General features: G+C 38.6%; 1 protein-coding gene across 1 annotated transcript in view; it reads right to left on the reverse strand.

Moving 5' to 3' along the window:
• Positions 1–16,550, reverse strand: part of yata (N-terminal kinase-like protein yata) — an 882,319-nt gene extending 865,769 nt beyond the window's left edge. Inside the window, exon 1 of the mRNA XM_067140315.2 lies at positions 16,316–16,550. Within this exon, the coding sequence (XP_066996416.2) occupies positions 16,316–16,429 (114 nt within the window). The 5' untranslated portion in view covers positions 16,430–16,550. The remainder of the gene's footprint in view (positions 1–16,315) is intronic.
• Positions 16,551–21,699: the final 5,149 nt, after the last annotated feature.

Below are 21,699 nucleotides of genomic sequence, written 5' to 3' on the forward strand. Positions count from 1 at the left end.
GTGTATGGAGGAAAGGGAACCAGGGTAGAATGTTATCCAAGAATTAGGTTGAGGCAGATGTTGAGGAAAGTAGAAGAGAAGGAAGAGGGAAAGGAGAAGGTAGTAGTGTTTCACATTAATTAATACTTTATTAACGGTAATACCATTTTACATAACAGTACAGAAGAATAAACAAAACAAAACACATTATAAAGAAAGTTCAATGGAGTATAAGTAGAAAAATACGTACAGATATATACACAGGTTATATTACAAGTAATCACAGGAAAGTAATAGTCAAACTTGGAGATTATGTAAGTGATTTCTCAATTTTGACAATGAGCAGTTAAATATATAAATATCCAGTTTGTTTAGAAATCCTGACATTCGTTCAATAGGCCCATTGAATGCGTAGTTAGTTCTATGCCAATTTGCAGACAATGTATTCTTGAACCTTGTGCGTCTGTCTGGTACATGTACGTTAATTTTTGCAAGGAGTTGTGGACAATTCACCAAGGAATGAAGCAATTTAAAAATGAAGAGTGTATCCAATAATTCATGGCGTTGTGACCGGCTATGCATATTTAAGGACTGTTGTAAGGATGTATGATCAGCTTTATCATATGAGAATCCTGTTCTAAATGAATATAAATGAAGAAATTTATGTTGTACTGAATCTAATCTATGGATAGAAGTCTGATGAGAAGGGTTCCAAACAAGTGTACATTATAGGGCGTACCATAGACACATACAGCAATTGACAGGTACCTAAGTTTGAAAATTCTCTAGAATATTTAGTAATGCGACCCAATCTTTGAAATGCTTTCTTACAAATATTTTCAATACGTTCATTAAACAATAGGTTATAACTGAATAAAACACCAAGGTCATTAACTTGTGAAACAAATTAACTAAATTTGTACTGAAATGATATTTTTTTCTTGTTTTTAAAAAAACATATTATTTTACATTTCTCATGATTAAATTTCAACCCATTTTGAATGCAATACTTTTCCAGATGATGTAAATCTTCTTGAAGTTTTAAACAACCAAGTGGACAATTAATTTGCATAAAATTTTTTGCATTGTCAGCAAACAAAAGCAATTCAGAATTCTTAAGTACATTTTTAATGTAATTTATGTAGAGAGTAAAAAGGAAGGGCGCAAGGTGAGACCTTTGAGGAACTCCACTGGTAACAATAATAGGTGCAGAAAAATGATTCCTTATTTTAACAATCTGAAGGCGATTTTTAAGATACGATTCAAACCATGAGAGGAGAGGCCCATGAATTCCGTAGCCTGTTAGTTTTTGCAATTGGTACCAACAACGCAAGGCAAGCTGATATAAGTACCAACATAGTTGGAGATGTGTGGGATCTGGTATATGCAGCACGGGTGAAGTTTAAGAAAGCGGAGATTGTTATTAGTGGAATACTGTACAGGAGGGAATACTGACTGGAGGGTGATTGGGGATTTAAATGAGACTATGGAGTGGGTATGTGGGAAACTGGGAGTGAAATTTCTAGATCCTAATGGGTGGGTAGGAGACAGGGATCAGCGCTCAGATGGCCTTAACTTAAACTGCAGTGGTATGTACAAGTTAGAAAATTTTTTTGGAAGGGTAATACCGAGGTACATTCAGGGAAACGGGGTGGCCTAGGGAGCGGTGGTAAGGGAACAGTGAACGGGAAATCAAGTTGGGAGGACATAAAATTGTTAGTGTTGAACTGTAGAAGTATTGTAAAGAAAGGAATAGAATTGAGTAATTTAATAGATATATATTTACCAGATATTATAATATGAGTTGGATCATGGCTGAGAAATGATATAATGGATGAAGAAATTTTCTCACGGAACTGGAGTTTGTATCGTAGAAATAGGACAGGAATGGTGGGAGGCGGAAGTATTCATTCTGGTGAAAGAAGAATTTGTAACCTATGAAAAAGTTAAAGATGAGACACACAAAATTCTAGGTGTAAGGCTCATTTCTAAAGATAATAGGCAAATCGATATATTTGGAGTGTACAGACAGGGAAAGGGTAGCACTGACACGGATTCAGAATTATTTGATAAGATAATCAGCTACATAGGAAACGACAAGGAAAGAAATGTGATTGTAGCAGGAGATCTGAATTTAGCAGATGTCAATTGGGAAGGTAATGCGAATGACAGGAAGCATGAACAAATGGCAAATATGGGAAGGACAGCCGATTCAGAAAGTGATGGAACCAACCAGAGGGAAAAATATCCTGGATGTGGTGCTGATAAAACCACATGAGCTCTATAGAGAAACTGAAGTAATAGATGGTATTAGTGATCATGAAGCTGTTTTTATCGTAGTTAAAAATAAATGTGCTAGAAAGGAAGGTCTTAAAAGTAGGACTGTTAGGCAGTACCATATGGCTGATAAAGCAGGCATGAGGCAGTTTCTAAAAAATAACTATGATAGGTGGAAAACGGTAAATAAAACTGTAAACAGACTCTGGGATGGGTTTAAAGAAATTGTTGAGGAATGCAAAAACAGGTTCAAATCAAATCAAAATCAAAATCTCTTTATTTGCAAATGAGGTGTCTACCTCGGTGGCAAATGGTACACTAAAATACATTATTGTCAAGCACTAAATTTTAAATTAACAGGAGACGAAGAAAATGTTCCTAGAATACAATATTATACAATTTACGCTAATAATTTTTTCTATTAAACACACACATCATCCTTAATAAATTTATATTGTTTACAAAATTCTACTTATAATAACTTACAAACATAGTCAACTCATATACAGTACGGTATGTGAAATTACTTCTAATAATACTATACAACTGGTATAAGATTAAAATTAACACTGAATTTATTTACATATTTATATTTTACCCATTTTGGAACCTAAGTAGCATAACGACCTGCTGCGTCTTAACCAGAGCCCCTTTTGCCACCACTTTTCAGAGTTCCTGAAGGGCCTTCACACCTACCGTAGCGGTCCCAGGGCCCTCGAAGTCCCCACTGTACTTCACCCCTACAGGCAGTCCCCTACTTTGGCTGTCCAAACTCCTTAGACCAGGGGATGGAATTGATTTATTCACACACATTTTTTTATTTACAATAACCTGCACTGGTTGAATGCCCTGTAACACTTCATTTATTTTCTCTGTTGCTGTTTATTCTCTTCTTGAATATCTGTACAGATTTTGGAAAAGGATCAAACACTACCCCTGGTAAACTGATCCATTCCTTCACACCCTTCCCAATAAATGAAAATTTACCCCAATTGCTTCTGCTAAAATTCCTTCTAATTTTATATTTGTGGTCAGTCCTGCTGATATAATTATTTTCCAACTGAAGCCTCTCACGGATATCTCCCCATGCTTCTTCTCCTGTATAGGCTCTATATAATCCTATAAGTCTAGTTTTCTCCCTTCTCTTACTTAAAGTTTCCCACCCAAGTTCCTTTAACATTTCTGATACACTACTCTTTCTCCTGAAATCCCCTGTTACAAACCTTGCTGCTTTCCTCTGCACACCATCTAGTTCTTTTATTAGGTATTCTTGGTGAGGATCCCAAACACCGTTTGCATATTCCAATAATGGACGAACCATACTTAAGTAACTTTTTTCTTTTAATTCTTTGTTGCATCCTTTAAGTAGTCTCATTATGACATGTAACGATCTGTATGCTTTCCCAACAATGTCATCAACATGACCCTTCCAGTGCAAATTACTTTCAAATCTTACACCTAAGTATTTGCACTTGCCATCTTTTGGGATAACTACCTCATCCAAAGTATATTCAAATTCAGTTTTAAAGCTCCTGTTTGTAAATGTTGTAACAGTTGATTTGCCTCCATTAATCTTCATATTATTTTCTTCAACCCATTCTTGGATACTGTCAAGGTCCCTTTGTAATTCTGAACAATCCTCAATGTTATTTATTTCCCTATACACAATTATGTCATCTGCATACAATCTTATTTTCGATGTTATATTGTTCCCTAAATCATTTGCGTATATTAAGAAAAGTAACGGACCGATTATACTACCCTGTGCAATTCCCTTCCAGACTTTCTCTTCCTGTGATACATTATTTCCTACTTTGACTTTCTGAACCCTTGAATTTAGAAATGTTCTTATCCAACGTATAACCCTTGCATCCAATCCTATTCCCTCCAATTTCTATAATAATATTCCATGTTCCACTCTATCAAAGGCTTTGGAAAGATCTATGGCTATGCAATCTAACTGGCCTCCTGAATCTAACTGATCTGATATGTCCTGCTGAAATCCCACCACTTGTGCCTCGCAAGAAAATTTCTTTCTAAATCCATACTGGCTCCTCATGAACCAATTTTTATCATCACATATCCCTCTGATGTATTTTGCTATTAAACTCTCCAGTATTTTACAAACTATACTGGTCAGGCTGATTGGTCTGTAGTTCTCTGGTTTCCTTTTATCACCCTTTCCTTTAGAAATTGGTATTATTATAGATTCCTTCCATTCCTTTGGTATCACACTATTATTTATGACATAGTCAAAGAGAAATTTTAAATAAGGCACTATATACCACCCCATTGTCTTTAATACCTCCCCAGTAATTTGATCACTTCCTGCTGCTTTTCCTTGCTGAAGCAGTTGGATTTCTCTGAAAATATCTTCATTTGTGAATGAGAAGCTTCTTGTTTCCCTCTGTGTCACTCCCTCTCTATCTTCTGTTACAGTTTCCAAGTCCTGACAATCTTCTACAGAATCTTGGAATTCCCTACTAAAGAGGTTTGCTTTCTCAATATCTGTTAAATAGTGTTCACCCCCTTCTCCCACCATTGTAGGAATTTGGATTCCTTTTCCTTTTTGATTCCTAATATATGAATACAGCTTTTTCCATTTCCCTTTGTGGTCATTACCCTCTTGAAGAATGCCATTCATATAATTCTCTTTTGCTTCCTTTTTCACTCTATTCAGTTCCCTCATTAGCTGTTTTCTACTTTCTCTACTCTCCCTACCTTCTTTGATTTTCCTGTTTACTATTCTACATTTTCTTTTTAATTTTCTTATTTCCCTTGTATAATAAACAGGGTCTGAGGTCATTTTACCCTTCTTAACAGGTACAAATCTCTTCTCTCCTTCCCAAATGATTCCTTTAAATTTAGCCCAAAGTGTATCCACATTATTCCCTTCACTTATCCAACAACTGAATTGTGATTTAAGGTAAGTCCCAAATTCATCAACTTTAGTTTTTCTGTATAATTTGTCTTGTGTGACCCTCTTATTAAGCATTTTTGGTACAAGTCCTACATCCATTATTACAGCCCTATGGTCCCCTATTCCTTCAATTACCTCAGTTTTATCAACAATTTCCCATGGTTTAACCAAGAATACATCTAGCAAGTTATTGAGACGAGTTGGTTCTTGTACTACTTGTGTAAATCCTCCCTCCTAAATTAACTTATTTGCCAGTTTCTGTTCATAGGCTTCACTTGCAGCTCCATTCCATTCAACTTCAGGCAAGTTTAGATCTCCCCCAATTATTACCGTATCATTATTGTTTTTATGAGTATAATCTATTATTTTCTCAAATATTTCCATGTCTCTTTCCTCTCTTCCAGGCCTATATGTTCCTATAATTCCCACCTCCTTCATATTATCACAAACTAATTTTATCCCTAATATTTCATCCCTTTCATCAGTAAACCATTCATGCGAACAATAAGTTTCCTTCACCAGAATAAATACCCCTCCTCCCTTTTTATCTCCTCGGTCTCTACGATAGACTGTATACCCTTCTGGAAATACTTCTGTATTACCCACCCCTTCTCTCAACCACGATTCCACTCCTATCACCACATCCATCTCATAAGATTCCATCAATGTACCGAATTTTAATTGTTTATTTACTACACTCTGACAGTTTACCAAGAGCAATCTCAGACCTCCTTCCTCCCTAAAACTTGACTGTTGCAATTGGGTAACGTTTGACTCATGAGTTGAGAACTTCCCTGGAACCCAGATCCTTGTACATAGATCTTGATTTAAAGGTCTGGGTTTTCTGGCAAGTTTCCCTGTATGTGCCAGTTTAGTGGTATGGGTTTTCTTAAGTACAGATTAGTTTGCAAATCTCTGTTGATAATTGTAGCAATTTGTCTACAGAGAGTTGCTCTTCCATTACCATTTAGATGTAACCCATGTCTAGTTAACATTTGCCTGCCAAGACCTAAAGTATCTACTACATAGACATTTCTAAAACTCTTACTTAATCTCTTGATTTTTATATTTACATCATGTACAGCTTTGTTCACACATGAGTCCTCTAAAGGTCAAACCTGGGTGGCACATTTACTACAATTACTTTTGAGTCAGGTAGTTTAGAAATCTTACCTCTGAGAGTCGTAATTCATTCCTCACCTTCATTTGCAGCAATGTCATTTGTACCACTCACAAACACCACATAATTGTCCTTCTCTAACACAGGATCACAACTTGAAAGGACGTCTTCAGTTTTGGCACCTGGTTTTATTAGTCCTAAAACCTCAGTCTCTGAATTCTGCAGCTCATCCTTGATGCCTTCTGCCATACCCCGCCCTTGACTGTCTGCGTAGAGATGAATCTTTGGCGATCTTGACTTTCGGTTGGTTTTCTTCTTCTGTAGCTTACCTCCACTGGATTTAAAATTATTTGGAAAACTTGGTGTGTCTTCTTCTGGAACTTGCTGCAATAACTGAAATCTATTTTGGCACTGCAAAGAGTTTTTTCCCGGTTTTAAGTTGTACGTAGTTTCTCCCATATGTTTAACATTAGGCCTAAAATGGCCACGCGTCACTTCCGTCCACGGCGATCTTTCTTCTCCAATGTCTTCTTTATCTTCCAGTTTCTTTATTCTGTCCTTTAAGCTTTCATTTTCCTGTTTCAGAGCGCATAAGTCCTCTTGTAGCACTCCTAAAATCTTAATTATAGTTTCGTAAGTCTCTCTTTCTTGTTGTTCTGCCTCACTCTCAGTTTGTTTACACTCAGGACACAGCCACTCACTTTCTTCAATATCAGTCCTATTTACAATATTTGCACAACAAAAATGGTACCATTCATCACACTTACGACACAGAATCCCATTTTTAACTACTCTTCTGCATTTGCCACATTTTTCACTGCATCTTACACCATTATCTACTACGGATATCACAGACTCACACACAGTAGTCGCCATCTTGAACTTGGTTTGTACCTTTAAGGGGGGTAAGGAATGGTAAAGACCCACCTTATTATAATAGAGAAATAAAGAGACTAAGGAGGTGCAGACTGGTAAGAAATAAGAGATAGAAATGGCTGCGGAAGTAAGGAGAAATTGAAGGAACTTACTAGAAAATTGAATCTAGCAAAGAAGGCAGCTAAGGATAACATGATGGCAAGCATAATTGGCAGTCATACAAATTTTAATTAAAAATGGAAGGGTATGTATAGGTATTTTAAGGCAGAAACAGGTTCCAAGGAGGATATTCCAGGAATAATAATTAATGAATAAAGGGTAGTGTGTATGTGAGGATCTTCAAAAGGCAGAAGTATTCATTCAGCAGTATGTAAAGATTGTTGGTTACAAGGATAATGTCCAGATAGAGGAGGAGACTAAGGCTATAAAAGTATTAAAATTTACATATGATAACAACGACATTTACAATAAGATACAAAAGTTGAAAACTAGAAAAGCGGCTGGAATTGATAAGATTTCTGGGGATATACTGAAGACAATGGGTTGGGATATAGTACCATATCTGAAATATTTATTTGATTATTGTCTGGTTGAAGGAGCTATACCAGATGAATGGAGAGTTGCTATAGTAGCCCCTGTGTATAAAGAAAAGGGTGACAGACATAAAGCTGAAAATTACAGGCCAGTAAGTTTGACATGCATTGTATGTAAGCTTTGGGAAGGCATTCTTTGTGATTTTATGAGACATGTTTGTGAAACTAATAACTGGTTTGATAGAAGGCAGTTCGGTTTTAGGAAAGGTTATTCCACTGAAGCTCAACTTGTAGGATTCCAGCAAGATATAGCAGATATCTTCGATTCAGGATGTCAAATGGACTGTATCGCGATTGACCTGTCTAAAGCATTTGATACGGTGGATCATGGGAGACCACTGGCAAAAATCAGTGCAATTGGACTAGACAAAAGAGTGACTGAATGGGTTGCTATACTTCTAGAAAATAGAACTCAGAGAATTAGAGCAGGTGAAGCTTTATCTGACGCTGTAATAATTAAGAGGGGAATTCCTCAAGGCAGTATTATTGGACCTTTATGTTTTCTTATATATATATATATATATATATATATATATATATATATATAAATGATATGAGTAAAGGAGTGGAATCAGAGGTAAGGCTTTTTGCGGATGATGTTATTCTCTATAGAGTAATAAATAAGTTACAAGATTGTGAGCAAATGCAACGTGACCTCGAAAATGTTGTGAGATGGACAGCAGGCAATGGTATGTTGATAAACGCGGTTAACCGGGCGAGTTGGCCGTACGCGTAGAGCTTGCATCCGTGAGATAGTAGGTTCGAATCCCACTATCGGCAGCCCTGAAAATGGTCTTCCGTGATTTCCCATTTTCACACCAGGCAAATGCTGGGGCTGTACCTTAATTAAGACCACAGCCGCTTCCTTCCAATTCCTAGGCCTTTCCTATCCCATCATCGCCATAAGACCTATCTGTGTCGGAGCGACGTAAAGCCCCTAGCAAAACAAAACAAACAAAAAAAAAAAAAACGGGGTTAAAAGTCAGGTTGTGAATTTCACAAATAAGAAAAGACCTCTCAGTTTGAATTACTGCATTGATGGGGTGAAAGTTCCTTTTGAGGATCACTGTAAGTATTTAGGTGTTAATATAAGGAAAGATCTTCATTGGGGTAATCACACGAATGGGATTGTAAATAAAGGGTACAGATCTCTGAACATGGTTATGAGGGTATTTAGGGGTTGTAGTAAGGATGTAAAGGAGAGGGCATATAAGTCTCTGGTAAGACCCCAACTAGAGTATGGTTCCAATGTATGGGAGCCTCACCAGGATTACCTGATTCAAGAACTGGAAAAAATCCAAAGAAAAGCAGCTCGATTTGTTCTGGGTGATTTCTGACAAAAGAGTAGTGTTACAAAAATGTTGCAAAGTTTGAGCTGGGAAGAACTGGGAGAAAGGAGACGAGCTGCTCGACTGAGTGGTATGTTCCGAGCTGTCAGCGGAGAAATGGCGTGGAATGGCATTAGTAGACGAATAAGTTTGAGTGGCGTCTTTAAAAGTAGGAAAGATCACAATATGAAGATAAAGTTGGAATTCAAGAGGATAAACTGGGGCAAATATTCATTTATAGGAAGGGGAGTTAGGGATTGGAATAACTTACCAAGGGAGATGTTCAACAAATTTCCAATTTCTTCGAAATCATTTAGGAGAAGGCTAGGAAAACAACACATAGGGAATCTGCCACCTGGGCGACTGCCCTAAATGCAGATCAGTACTGACTGATTGATTGACAATATCTAATAACTAGATTGTGAGTCAAAAGCCTGCATTAAATTTCAAACCTCTCCGCAGTGCTCATATAGAGAGAGGGCATACGACGCTGTTGAAGATGATACATCCGTCGGATGGCGACGATAAGTTGTGAGCAGACCCCTTGGTGCTATTCAACTGGGGTAGGCTATGTGCCGGCACAGGTTTACACCCTCTCCCTACTATCATATATTATGTCATTCATTTCATCTTATTAACTCCCCTGATGAGGTTGATGTCAGGAAGGGCAAGTTATTGTCTATGTAACCTCCCTTGGCCAACTCTTGTAGGACACTTTATTTCAGGGTGGTTGGGGGTCGAGCAGAGTAAAGCTCCTCCAGGGGCACCCATCCCTTAGGTAGGAACCGAGCAACCTGTGCTGTTGTTGTGTCTGCATTGGCGAAATCACGGGGTCTTTAGCTGTGTCTAGACATGTGTGCTAAGCTGCTGTGTATCTAACCTTCTTGACCAACTCTTGTAGGGGACACTTCAGCCCTAGGGGAGCAGAGTAAATGTTACTTCTAAGGATTTGAAAGTGTGAATATCAGAAAACTACGGAAACACATATTAATATACCGCGTAGCCAACTCGCGCGGTAATCCCCAATTTACAAAATATGAAGACAGGTAACATACAACTTCTATAATTTGCTACGTGCGAAAATAAAAAACCACGGAAACACATATTACACACACCACGTAGCCTACTCGCTCGGTAAGCGATAATTTGCAAAATATGAATAGAGGTAACGTACGACTTCTACGATTGGCTAAGTGTGAAAATCAGAAACTATAGAAACACATATTACACATACCACATAGCCGGTGCAGATTTTAGTCACTTCTTACAAGTAAAAGATACAGTAGGTGCTATTAAGTTAAGAGCACATAGATGTATACAGGAAGAAGTCCGGCATCTAATTTTACACAAGTTACCATGACCTTGTGAGCAGCGGGTACTAAGTAGGCACGGTGCTTGACTCTTTACTTTGCAGAAAGGGTAGAGGTATTCTTCTAAACCATGGTTTGTGCAAGTCTTCTACAGCTTCATAGAAGGCACGACGTCTGTCTCTTTACTTCGCAAGAATGACGTAATTATCTGGTGCATACTGAAAATCTGATCCTGACAGCTTCTCTGTGATCTGAAACCACATTGGTTTTCATCCAACTTCCTCTCAACAACTGATCACACCCTCCCTTCCAAGATGCCAGTGAATACTTTGGCTGGTATACTAATCAATGAGATACCTCGATAGTCGTTGCAATCCTTCCTGTTCCCTTGCTTATAGATAGGTGCAATTACTGGTCTTGTCCAATCTGAAGGTACCTTACCAACACTTCATGCTAATCTTACTACTCTATGAAGACATTTCAACCCTGCCTTCCCACTATACTTCACCATTTCAGGTCTAATTTCATCTATTCCTGCTGCTTTATGACAATGGAGTTTATTTACCATCCTTTCTACTTCCTCAAGCGTAATTTCACCAACATCATTTTCCTCCTCCTCAAGAGCTTGGGTGTTCGCAACACCACCAGGATGATTTCCTTTTACATTGAGAAGATATTCAAAATATTCCCTCCACCTCTAAAATGATTCCCTGGGATCTATTATGAGTTCACCTGAATTACTCAAAACACTGTTCGTTTCCTTTTTCCCTCCCTTCCTAAAATTCTTTATTACTGTCCAGAAAGGTTTCCCTGCTGCTAGACCTAGCCTTTCCAGGTTATTACCAAAATCTTCCCACGACTTCTTTTTGGATTCAACAACTATTTGTTTCGCTCTGTTTCTTTCATTTATGTACAAATCACTGTCTGCCTCGGCCCTTGTTTGGAGCCATTTCTGATAAGCCTTCTTTTTACGTTTACAAGCTGCTCTCACTTCATCATTCCACCAAGATGTTTGCCTTTTCCCATCTTTCCACACAGTTGTTCCTAGGCATTCCCTTGCTGTTTCTACTACAGCATCCCTGTATGCCACCTATTCACCTTCTATATCCTGAAGCTGCTTACTGTCTGCTATTCAAAACTTCTCACTAATCATATCCATGTACTTCTGTCTAATTTCTTCGTCCTGGAGATTTTCTACCCTTATTCGTTTGCAGACAGATTTCACTTTCTCTGCCCTAGGCCTAAAAATCCTTAGTTCACAACAGATCAGATAGTGGTCTGTATCATCGAAAAATCCCCGGAAAACTCGTACATTCCTAACAGATTTCCTGAATTAGAAGTCGGTTAAGATATAGTCTATTATGGATCTGGTACCCCTAGCCTCCCATGTGTAGCGGTGAATAGCCTTATGCTTGAAGAATGTATTCGTAAATGCTAAACCCATACTAGCACAGACGTCCAGCAAACGCTTCCCATTCCCATTAGCTTCCATATCTTCCCCACATTTACCAATCACCCTTTCGTATCCTTCAGTTCCATTCCCAACTCTCGCATTGAAATCGCCCATTACCACTATAGGCTACTATCCTTGCTGTTGACCCTGACCACGATGTCACTCAATGCTTCATAAAACTTGACAACTTCATCCTCATCTGCACCCTCACATAGTGAATACACTGACAGAATTCTAGTCCTAATTCCTCCAACTGACAAATCTACCCACATCATTCGCTCATTTACGTGCCTAACAGAAACTATGTTGCGTGCAATGGTATTCCTGATAAGTAGCCCTATCCCAGATTCTCCCCTTCCCTTTCTAACACCCGTCAAGTACACTTTATAATCTCCTATCTCTTCCTCGTTATCTCCCCTTACCCGAATGTCACTTACTCATAGCACATCCAGATGCATCCTCTTTGCAGACTCAGCCAGTTCTACTTTCTTTCTTCCATAAGCCCCATTAATACTGATAGCTCCCCATCGAATTCCATTTCGTTTGCCAAGTTGTTTCCAAGGAGTCCCTCGTCTGTCATATGGGACTGGGCTCCGTTAAGGTCCGAGACTTGTTTAAAATGTTCTGAGCTTGGTAAATTCATGAAGCAGGATGCTACATAGTCCAAGTGAGGATCTCTTCTCTAACGGGTTATGGACCACCGGTGAATTGTATAGTCCTAGCCGCCTGAGCACAAGGAGGGCCACGACTCAGAATATGTCCGAGATGCCCACTCTCATTCCATAGCAACTGGTATCCCAACTCTCAGGACCATTTACTAGGCCACTCAGCCATTGCCCATGGTTCACGATCTAGGGCGTGACTACAGTAACCCACACCATGAACCATATGAAAATTAGCATTTCCATGACTGAAGTGATATCGTGAAGAATTTAAAGGCATTTTGAGAGTCTACCTACCCAATACAAAAATACAATTTATTTATTTGTTTACTAAGTTACATTAACACACGAGACGTGTTTTGTCCCGAAGTGCACGACATCTTCAGCTGTAGCATGGCTAGAGATAAAAATCAACAAACATAAGAAGGAAATACATGCAATAGCTACAATAAAACAATTTTGTCCACTAAAAAAAAACAGTTCAGAAACTTGTCTATTTTCTGTTTAAGAAAGTTCTTCCAAAATCCTGTAGTTTGAAGAGAGTAAAAAACTTATCGTATAGCACTTGTTGCATTAAAAATTCTTCATGTTAAATCCAGGTGAAGTTTTAACTATATGGGAGAGAGGGAACCTTTCAAACGCAAGGCTTGAAAAAACAGTAAAAACAAGGCAAATGCGGCATATAGAAGAAGTTTATATAGAAGAAGGTCTGTAAAGAACAATATATAACGGACATGAAATTACCCAGAATGATGGCCGGTACAAACGGAGTGGGAGCAATGGTAAGATAGTGCCCAGAATGACAAGATAAAGGCTAAGTTAGGAATGACCTCAAGTTGTACACGTAAACCAGCTTCAGTGGTACGATGAATTGGGGAGAATTAGTTTTGTAGGGGAATAATGGCCTTGCCCATGGAGAGTAAGAGAAGAAGAGAGTGATCAAGGCGACAATGGTAATGAACAGTTCTTAATGATTTAAACATAAGAGGTATGTTATGGAATTAAACGGCATACAGAGGATTGTGGAGGTATTTAGATAACTGATAGAGGCTTGGAAACTGAATGCATATAGGCATAACAGTCTGTAATGAAGATGTTTATATGATGTATAATTCTTTATATGGTATTCATTTCTCCTTGAAGCTTCCTTAGTCTTCTGAAGTGATCAGCAGGTTGTACTTCAAAGGTAGTCCTTGTATAAGGAAAGCTATTCTTGAGTACCTTTGTCTCTCTTGAATAGTTACTGTCAACTAATTTGTAGGTTCCCTTTCTTTACCTATAACTATTACCAAATATTACTATTACTACCATACATTTAAAGGGAAAGAAGAAGTGTTATCAGCTAGCTGTGTTGTTGTATGTAAATTATTATTTCTATATGCCGTGGTTTCAAATTCCCAGCTCCTAGGCCGGGCGCACATTGGAACGCAGGCGAAGCAGCTAAAGCAGCGCAGCGCAGAGCAGATTTTTGTAATCCACACAAATCATTGCACCATCGCAAGTTGACAGACAGGGCAGGACAGAGCAGAGCAGGCCGGTTCTGCACCTACTTCCGCCTACCACGTGCAGTCTTCGAAACACAGTTTCCAGCGCACGTCTCACGTATTTAGTTAAGAAATGGAGGAGAAAATTACCACAGCCGTTCGGTCTCACCATGTTTTGTAGGTACTATGTGAATCATGTGAACTGCAATGCAGTATGTGCGAATGTATGTACACGCATCGTGAGAAAATGGCTCAACAGAATTTAATGAAAATCGGTATGTAAATTCGGGGAATAAGGCACTACAGTCTAAGCTATAAATCATTTTATTCACGCTGGGTAACAAGGTAGTTTAGAGGAAGCCCTAAAATGTAATCCACCGAGCAAGTGGCCGTGCGGTTAGGGTCGCGCAGCTGTGAGCTTGAATTCGGGAGATAGTGGGATCAAACCCCACTGTCGGCAGTCCTGAAGATGGTTTTCCGTGGTTTCCCATTTTCACACTAGGCAAATGCTGGGGCTGTACCTTAATGAAGGGCACGGCCGCTACGTTCCCAATCTCCCACTCTTCCGCGCCAAAAACCTTTGACGTGTTAGTGCGACGTTAAACAAACAGGAAAAAAAATGTAATTCTCAAACATCTATGAAACAATCTGTGACCCAAGTTCTTGCAACATAGGGTATTTAAGACAAAGATCTAATGCTGATTATGGAGAGCATCATCGCCGACTCCGTCGCCGTCATCCATCATCACATTTATGTGAGGAGATAAGTACGGAAAATAATTTATCATGTCTTGTCACATATAAATGCAAACGCATTCACGACAGATTGTCAATGTTGATTGATTTCAGTATCTTGTGTCAACTAGATGAAAATCTAGCAGTACATTTGTAAATACACATTTTCTCCCTCTCCCCCACTCTGATCCTATTAATGAATTTACCATGCAAGTTGGTCGTGCGGTTAGGATCGCCTTGCTATGAGCTTGCATTCGAGAGATTGTGGGTTCGAACCCCACTGTCGGCAAGCTTGAAGATGGTTTTACGTGGTTTCCCATTTTCACACCAGGCAAATGCTGGGGGGGGGGGGGGGGGGCTGTACCTTAATTAAGGCCATGGTCGCTTCCTTCCCATTCCTAGCCCTTTCCTATTCCATCATTCCCATAAGATCTATCTGTGTCGGTGCGACGTAAAAAATATAAAAATAATCTTGAATTTAGATTTTTTTGCTTAGTCCATATGTACGCCCAACATAGCTAACATAGAAATATTGTTCAGTCTTGTAAACTGGCGAAGGTGGTTGTTTTTATTGAGACTGTCTTATGGTGAATAACCGCGTTGCCATCAGCACAAGGGAAACTGTGAAGATGACTATCAAAATGAGAAAAATCGCGAATGCTTGAAGAAAAAGGAGCCTCTTTATACTGGATGCCCCAATATCACAGAGTCTAAAGAAAACGTGTTCTTTCCAAAAACCGACGAGACCCTGCGTGGCAATGTGCGCTCACGTCCTCTACGTAGTTTCAAAAGCTTCGCGCTGTTCTGCTCTGCTCTTCCCTGCTCTGTGGCCAACTGCTTCTCAATGTGCGCCCGGCCTTAATGTGGTGTGTGAAGTTCCTAAAATAAAATAAATACTGTACAGTGATAAAAGCATTTTTTTGCTAGTGGCTTTACGTGGCACCCACACAGATAGGTCTTATGGGGACGATGGGATAGGAAAGGCCTAGGAGTTGGAAGGAAGCGGCCATGGCCTTAATTAAGGTACAGCCCCAGCATTTGCCTGGTGTGAAAATGGGAAACCACGGAAAACCATTCAGGGCTGCCAACAGTGGGATTCGAACACACTAACTCCCAGATGGAAGCTCACAGCCGCCCGCTCCTAGCCGCACAGCCAACTCGCCCGGTGATAGAAGTTTTTTATACCTAACCTAAGAACGATATAAACTGGCAGGGAAGAAGAGCATGTGTAATTTCATATTTAATTCTACTTGTACCCAACAACAAAAATACTTAACATAAAGAAATAAATGAACTGGATTAAAGCCACTATAGGCCTATATTTATTTAATAATAAACCCAAGCTTTCAGCCAAATTGCATTGGCCTTCATCAGGGCATGTGAAGTTTTGCCTCCGACAGTGAGCAAAGAAATTCTCTGAAGGAACGTGGAAGTTATGCCCATACTATCCACGGCCTACCCCACTAACTGGACTTGTTTGTATCGTACAGTGACTGTGTTTCATCCTCGGATTCATACTAGTACTTTCTGCAGAAACAAATTCATACACGTAAGAACATTTTGTAAGGCTCTGATTACCTTTCTTTTGGCCTGATGCAAGCTCCAGACACTTTTCTCCTCAAGACCACAAACAGGTTCTCCAATTTCATACGGAAAATCCTTCGAAGGATCACGAGCGAAGAAAGACCACATTATAGTCGTGAATTCAGCCTGACAAGTAAAGCCATCGTGTACTTATGTTTGCCAACAACATATCCCTTCCCTGACATTCACTATCTTTTGTTTCCCGTACGTCACTGTTTGTTTCCTTCGCTTGCTGGACATCAAATAGATGTAAAGTACGGTATAAATACTCTTTGTTAATCGAAGAGCTATGTCGACCGATCGCGTGGGATCGAAGGTTTTTTGAAGCAAGACAAGACCAACAACAATATATCAGACCTTAATGCAGCTATCGATATTAGCAAAAATGGCGGCCCGATCGGTTTGTTCCAATCAGTGATCTCAATATATAAACAGGATACACAGCAGCTATGCTTTGGAATGGCAAAAATCATGATGTTCGTTTTTTGTTACGTTGGCAACGATGTACGTACTGAATGCGAATTTGTCATTCGTGATTCTTATTGGAAAATACACTTCTAGATGAGTTATCGTCATTTTTGAATAATAAAATGGTGAAATATTACATGGAGTATGGTTGTAAAGAGCTCCAGAGAATAGGATGTGGAGTTCAGTTTCACAGGTAATTTATTTTAGTACGTAACAAAGGAGGAAACTGGTTGATGTCGGCCATAACCTCAAGCGCTACATGGTCACGACTATTTACTTATTTATTTTTATGTTTTGCTTGTTACAGGTTTCCATTTTCTCGGCCTGATATTCTGAAGAAGTAGGTTCAAGGAATACGCAGAGAATATTGGTTACCCAAAGCATACAGTATTTTTTTAAAAATACATTGTGCGGCAAATATTTTACACCTAATAGTTATCAGTCAAGACTTGCGCACCTGTAAAATTACTGAAAGAAGATGTTGTGCCATCAATCTTCAATTTTCCAGGCCATCTTCAAAGAAAGATTGTTACAAGACGACAGTTGGTTCTCAAAGGACCAGTCCTTTCCTTAATCTGGTTAGTATGAGACCTATATATTTTGTATAGAAAAATACATTTTGCAAAGGTATTATTCTTATGCATGTAAATGTTTGATGTTTTTCATTGCAGAAATAAGAGGAAGTGGCAGGTGTTTCTGTACAAGATCAAGAGTTTCCTGATAATATGAAAATAGACAAACAGATAGTCTCCCACAATCTCCTGTGAAAACAGAATTGATAAAGAAGACCAAAAGGCTTCAGATGATTGTTTACAGCAGGAATAAGAAGATAAGTAACATGACGGAATTAATTTCAGTTATGAAAAAGAAGGGGCATCTAAGTACTGACTTATAAAGCCTTTTGAAATTTAATTTCAGTGGCTTTCCATTGCACTTCATAATGAACCAGTTTCAGAATTCTGAAGTAGGTAAACCAGCAAGAATGTACAGTGATATCATGAAACAATTTGATTTAACATTGCACTTTCATTCCCCAAGAGCATACAAATATGCGAGAACACTGTTTCCATTGCTACACCCTAACCGCATTAGGTCATGGATTTCATCAGTGAATTGTGAACCAGGATTTGTTTCTGATGTGTTTGAATTTTTGAAAGAAAACTGATAAGTTATCACATTTAAAAGAATGTGCTTTAGTGTTTGACAGTACGTTGATTAGAAAGCAGTTTCTATGTGATGATAGTAATAAAGTTAAAAGAGGTTACGTTAATTTTGGTCAGATGGTTTCAACAGAGGTAGATGATTTGGCTCTTGAAACTCTAGTTCTTCAAATTATGACACGCTAGAAACAGTTTAAGTGACCAGTGGCCTATTTTTTTGTAAATAAGTTTCCTGCTGATCTACTGACACAGTTAATAAAAACTTGTCATATTAAATTGTATGAAGTTGGTGTTGTGATAGGTATTGTTACGTGTGATGGGCCTTTTGATAATGTTCAAGCTCTGAGAAACTTGGGATGCTGTTATGAAGGTGAGTGTGTTGTATATCTCATTTTAAACACCCATCGAATGATTGTAATGTTTATGCAATACTGTACTGGATCCATGTCATATGCTGAAATCTAGGAAGAAAAACTCTAGCAGATAAGAAAATAATTAAAACTGTGGATGGAGATATGAAATGGGACTATATTGTCAAACGTCATTCATTACAGGAGAGTGACTGCTTAAAGTTCGACCATTCATTATCAAACAGCATTTTCAATCTTATAACAAAAAATAAATGTGTCCTTTGCTGCTCAGACCTTGAGTTCAAGTATTGCAGATTAACTTGAATTCCTTGAGGTGCATAAGCATCCTGATTTTCAAGGTTCAGCTGCAACAGTTTCTTTCACAAGGAAAATAGATAGGTTGTTTGACATCCCTAATTCTCGAGATGTTTTCAGTCAATGATTCAAACAACGTAGGATGGTTAGAAAATGTGAACTTCTATCAAAACTATTTTGATGAAATGGAAATTTTCTTGAAGTCAGTGACAATTGATTATGTTCCTATTTTGTTACACCTCCGTAAAACATTCGCATTGGGTTTCCTGTTCTGTATGACAAGTATAGGCATGTTGGTACCAGAATTTCCTTTCAGAGAGAGCGCCCCATTCAAATATTTTTTGACATACAAGGTATTACAAGATCATAATGAATTGTTTTTTTCCTGTATTTGAGCTAGAGGCGGTTGGAATAATAATCTAAACACACTACAGTTTCAGCAGTAGCATATGCTGAGTCCAAGATGTGGGCTACCACTCCCTACATACATTACCCCTTTTCGATGGTTGATTTAGTGAATTTCATGGATTTAGTGAATTTCATGCCTTTTAAGAGTTTTGAACTGTAGCCTACTGTGTTGTCTAGGCTCCCTCACAAGCTACTGGCCTGGCCTCTGCTACTGTCAATACTCAACGCCTGATCAGTGGAGGTGGTATCCTAAGGTTTAGCCAATTAAAGTCCGGCTTTGTGGCTAAATGGATAGAATGCTTGCCTTTGGTCCAATGGCCCCGGATAAGTTCTCAGATTCAAACATCTTGTACCGTTAATTCCCCTGGCTTTGGGACTGGGTGTTTATGACGCCTTCGCCATTCATTTCATCCTCATTAGGTCACCTCCAATCCTATACAGATGCCACGGACCATTATTATTATTATTATTATTATTATTATTATTATATATATAATTCGCTGGGGCCATCAAGGACCACGTTAAGTCTTGTTGCATTTGACACTGAACTTGGCCTTCTTTAGAGCCCAAATTTCCCTCATTCTTTGAGAGTGGGCCTGCTTACGCTCCTCTGTCCAAGGGGCACCGTGTCTTCTCTTCGGTTGCTCGTCTCGGTTTAGCCCGTTCGTCAATATTTTCTTGCAGAAGAGATCTCTGTTAAGGGCGTCTTCAGCTGAGAAATGTAGCATTTGCAGGCCTTCTTTGGTATTTCTAAACCAGGGAATTGTGGTTTTGGGGTTTGAATCAAAAAAGTGAAAGATTTCTTTAGTTAACTTTCTTTCGTCCATTCTTTACAGATGACCGTAAAATCGTGCCCGTCTTTTTCCTGATTGTGTCGGTAATTTTCTCTATTTTGCTGTAGACTTCCTTGTTGGATCTCTTTTGATGGATTCCATTTCTGTACTTTGATCCCAAGATTCCTCTCACAATTTTGCGTTCTCTTTTCTCCAGTTCTTCAAGGAGTAAATAAACAATTAAAATTCGGTACATTGATGGAATCTTATGAGACTGATGTAGTGATAGGAGTAGAATCATGGTTGAGAGAAGGGGTGGGTAATAGAGAAGTATTTCCAGAAGGGTACACAGTCTATCGTAGAGACCGAGGGGATAAAAAGGGAGGGTGGGTGTTTATTCTGGTGAAGGAAATGTATTGTTCACATGAATGGTTTACCGATGAAATGAATGAAATATTATGGATAAAATTAGTTTGTGATGATATGAAGGAGGTGGGAATTATAGGAACATATAGGCCTGGAGGAGAAGAAAGAGACATGGAAATATTTGAGAAAATAATAGATTATACTCATCAAAACAATAATAATGATATGGTAATAATTGGGGGAGGTCTAAACTTGCCTGAAGTTGAATGGAATGGAGCTGCAAGTGAAGCCCATGAACGGATACTGGCAAATAAGTTAATTTGGGAGGGAGGATTTACAAGAGTAGTACAAGAACCGACTCGCCTCAACAACTTGCTAGATGTATCCTTGGTTAAATCATGGGAAATTGTTGATAAAACTGAGGTAATTGAAGGAATAGGTGACCATAATACTGTAATAATGGATGTAGGACTTGTACCAAAAATGCTTAATAGGAGGGTCACACAAGACAAGAAATTATACAGAAAAACTAAAGTTGACGAATTTGGGACTTACCTTAAAACACAATTCAGTTGTTGGATAAGTGAAGGGAGTAATGTGGATAGACTTTGCGGCTAAATTTAAAGGAATCGTTTGGGAATGAGAGAAGAGATTTGTACCTGTTAAGAAGGGTAAAATGACTGTTTATTATGCAAGGCAAATAAGAAAATTAAAAAGAAAATGTAGAATAGTAAACAGGAAATATCAAAGAGGGTAAGGAGATTAGAGAAACTAGAAAACAGCTAATGAGGGAACTGAATAGAGTGAAAAAGGAAGCAAAAGAGAATTATATGAATGGCATTCTTCAAGAGGGTAATGACCACAAAGGGAAATGGAAAAAGCTGTATTCATATATTAGGAATCAAAAAGGAAAAGGAATCCAAATTCCTACAATGGTGGGAGAAGGGGGTGAACACTATTTAACAGATACTGAGAAAGCAAACCTCTTTAGTAGGGAATTCCAAGATTCTGTAGAAGATTGTCAGGACTTGGAAACTGTAACAGAAGACAGAGAGGGAGAGACACATAGGGAAACAAGAAGCTTCTCATTCACAAATGAAGATATTTTCAGAGAAATCCAACTGCTTCAGCAAGGAAAAGCAGCAGGAAGTGATCAAATTACTGGGGAGGTATTAAAGACAATGGGGTGGTATATAGTGCCTTATTTAAAATTTCTCTTTGACTATGTCATAAATAATAGTGTAATACCAAAGGAATGGAAGGAATCTATAATAATACCAATTTATAAAGGAAAGGGTGATAAAAGGAAACCAGAGAACTACAGACCAATCAGCCTGACCAGTATAGTTTGTAAAATACTGGAGAGTTTAATAGCAAAATACATCAGAGGGATATGTGATGATAAAAATTGGTTCATGAGGAGCCAGTATGGATTTAGAAAGAAATTTTCTTGCAAGGCACAACTGGTGGGATTTCAGCAGGACATATCAGATCAGTTGGATTCAGGAGGCCAGTTAGATTGCATGGCCATAGATCTT

Source organism: Anabrus simplex, chromosome 2 (assembly GCF_040414725.1).
Source record: "Anabrus simplex isolate iqAnaSimp1 chromosome 2, ASM4041472v1, whole genome shotgun sequence".
NCBI lineage: Eukaryota > Metazoa > Arthropoda > Insecta > Orthoptera > Tettigoniidae > Anabrus > Anabrus simplex.